The sequence below is a fragment of the Engraulis encrasicolus genome, chromosome 8, assembly GCF_034702125.1.
Source record: "Engraulis encrasicolus isolate BLACKSEA-1 chromosome 8, IST_EnEncr_1.0, whole genome shotgun sequence".
Taxonomy (NCBI): domain Eukaryota; kingdom Metazoa; phylum Chordata; class Actinopteri; order Clupeiformes; family Engraulidae; genus Engraulis; species Engraulis encrasicolus.
The window spans coordinates 42,541,191-42,543,690 of NC_085864.1; the positions used below are offsets into that span (position 1 = coordinate 42,541,191).

Below are 2,500 nucleotides of genomic sequence, written 5' to 3' on the forward strand. Positions count from 1 at the left end.
GGAAAAAGTTCAGGCTCAGGATTTTTTTTTCCACTATCACCCCTGACTTAGAGAGGAGAGAAGTAAAGGCTTCGATCACCATGTGTGCTGCTACATGCTACATGCTACATGCTATGTACACAGACACAGAAGATACACATTACATCTGTAGCTGTATGGACCAAGCCCACATCTTACCAGAGCCATAGAGCGTTGGGGAGCACTTTAACCCCTTAGCTCAGAGCCTATGTTATAACCTTACACTCTGATGAAGGCCTAGTGCCGAAAAGTCAGCACCAAAGAAAAAGTAAAAAAGTGGTGAACTGTGAAGAAGCAATGTCGGCGCTCTTCCTTTTGTGAACTGAAGACTGAAAAGCTGCACCTGCTAAAAAAGAAACCTTCGAGGTGTGCTGGCTCTCACAAAAAAAACTTTGTCAAAATAAATAACCTTACTGTCACCAAAATTGTAATGGCTATGTCTTAATCTGTTACTTAAGGCTCTCTGTATTGTCATAGCAATGTTGTTAGGATGTAGTTGAGTATTTTCAGCAAATAGTGAATAGGCCCGCCGACGACCCCATCTGCAGTAAAAGGCTACTATCGGGTCACATGGTGCTATGCTAGCCCAAAATGTAGGGGTTAAAATGGTTACTTTATCTCAGATCCTCAGTGATACTCTTTGGAAATCGGATTGGCCTTGGGACCTTTTGAAGGCCATGTTTCACAGTAGGACCCTTTGACAACATGTACAGTATACTGTACATATTGTCTGGCACCTGGATAACTGGATATTTTTATTTATTTATTTGTGAACCATAACTTTCAAACGTCAAATACCGTACCTTAGGGCTGGGCGATATGGAAAAAAACAATATCACGATATGGATTACTTTATATCACGATAACCATATATATAACGATATAGCACAATTACATACGTTTTCAGTTATTCTCTTTATTTGCTCTTTATTTTTTCATGTTTCAAAACAACCTTTCTTTAAAATGGATCTTTTTATTGTTATTTTTACAGTTACATAAACTTGTAGTGTTTATTGTGACAATATGAAATGTAATGAAATGATAGTAATTTTATCGGTTGTATAAAATTGAATATCACGATATAAACAATATAGGAGAAAGGTCACGATATACACTTTTATATCACGATAACGATATATATTGCCATATTGCCCAGCCTTACCGTACCTTACAATCTCTCTCACCCCCCATTGTGTGTCCTCTAGAGTGCAGTGTTGGCTGGTTTGGTCCGGGCTGTGTGCTCAGGTGTGAGTGTGCCCACGGGGGCCAGTGTGAGGCTCGTACCGGCCGATGTCTCTGCCCCTCCACCTGGCTCGGGCACACTTGCGAAGAGGGTAAGGATGCTGTGTTTACACATACACATGTATTCACTTGCACGCATGCACGCGCACATATACATGACACACACACACGTACACGTACGCACACACGCACACACGCACACGCACACGCACACACACACACACACACTCTCTCTCTCTCTCTCTCTCTCTCTCTCTCTCTCTCTCTCTCTCTCTCTCTCTCTCTCTCGCTCTCTCTCAGTAAACTCCCCAACTTCTGGAAAAACCTGCTGTGCTTTTGCAGTATCGTTCCTTCGTACTAACATTGCTTCCTTGTAAAATCTTTGCCAATTTGATCAGTGTTATCGGGTGGCACAATAGGCTGTCTTTGTCTAGTTTTTACAGTTTTTTTCAATGGCTAACAAGAGCTTACCCATACTTTAGATACTTGTTCTAAACTCTTAACACAGACTACCACCTACCAAGCACAATTGGCCAAACAGTTCATTTTCTTCTCAAAAGCACACAGTGTTAAATATACACAAAGAAATGCATACATTGACTGCTAATTGTGTGGAAAAGACATGTAATGTGTCAACTGTATGGCAATGGAAAGCCCTTGGTGTGCTAACTGTATTAAGAGTTTTGCAAATGTCGCTGAGGTTTGGACAAAAGCTTGTTAGCAATTGAAAAAAACTGTAATTTGCAGCCTTCATTTAGCAAGGTTTCATCTCCCATCCGCTAATCCTTTTAGCAATGTTTGAACACTAACGTATCCATCCTTTAACCATGTATTGGGCTCGTGATGTCCTGGGGAGGTGGAAAGGCAACTGAAGCATTCTCCCATCCCAAATGACTTTTCTTACTTGTTTTGAGCCTCAACATAAACTTTGCATTGATTTTGCTACAAACATTCACTGCAATTCAAATGTTAAGCCTATCATGCCACCCTCTAACATAGATTGTATTGAAATGTTCAAGGACGTTATGGTAGTGCAACAATACTGCAGGAGCAGAGCAGGATTTATCACATTTTGAGTTTTCAGGGGCAGTTTGATGCACCCTACTCTGTATGATATGTTTACTGTCATTTTAAATTAGTCCAGCAAAAAATGACATACAGTAATCCATTCCTCTGATCTGAGTCATGCACTCAGCACCGTAGGAGGATGGAGGCTGGAGTTGGAAGTTGTTTTTTGTGC

At 40.9% G+C, this 2,500-nt stretch overlaps 1 protein-coding gene across 1 annotated transcript in view; it reads left to right on the forward strand.

Moving 5' to 3' along the window:
• The window catches only part of megf6 (multiple EGF like domains 6), a 121,330-nt gene that overhangs the window by 115,915 nt on the left and 2,915 nt on the right, over nt 1–2,500 (forward strand). The window contains exon 28 of the mRNA XM_063204632.1: nt 1,224–1,352. Coding sequence (XP_063060702.1) covers nt 1,224–1,352 — 129 coding nt within the window. The remainder of the gene's footprint in view (nt 1–1,223; nt 1,353–2,500) is intronic.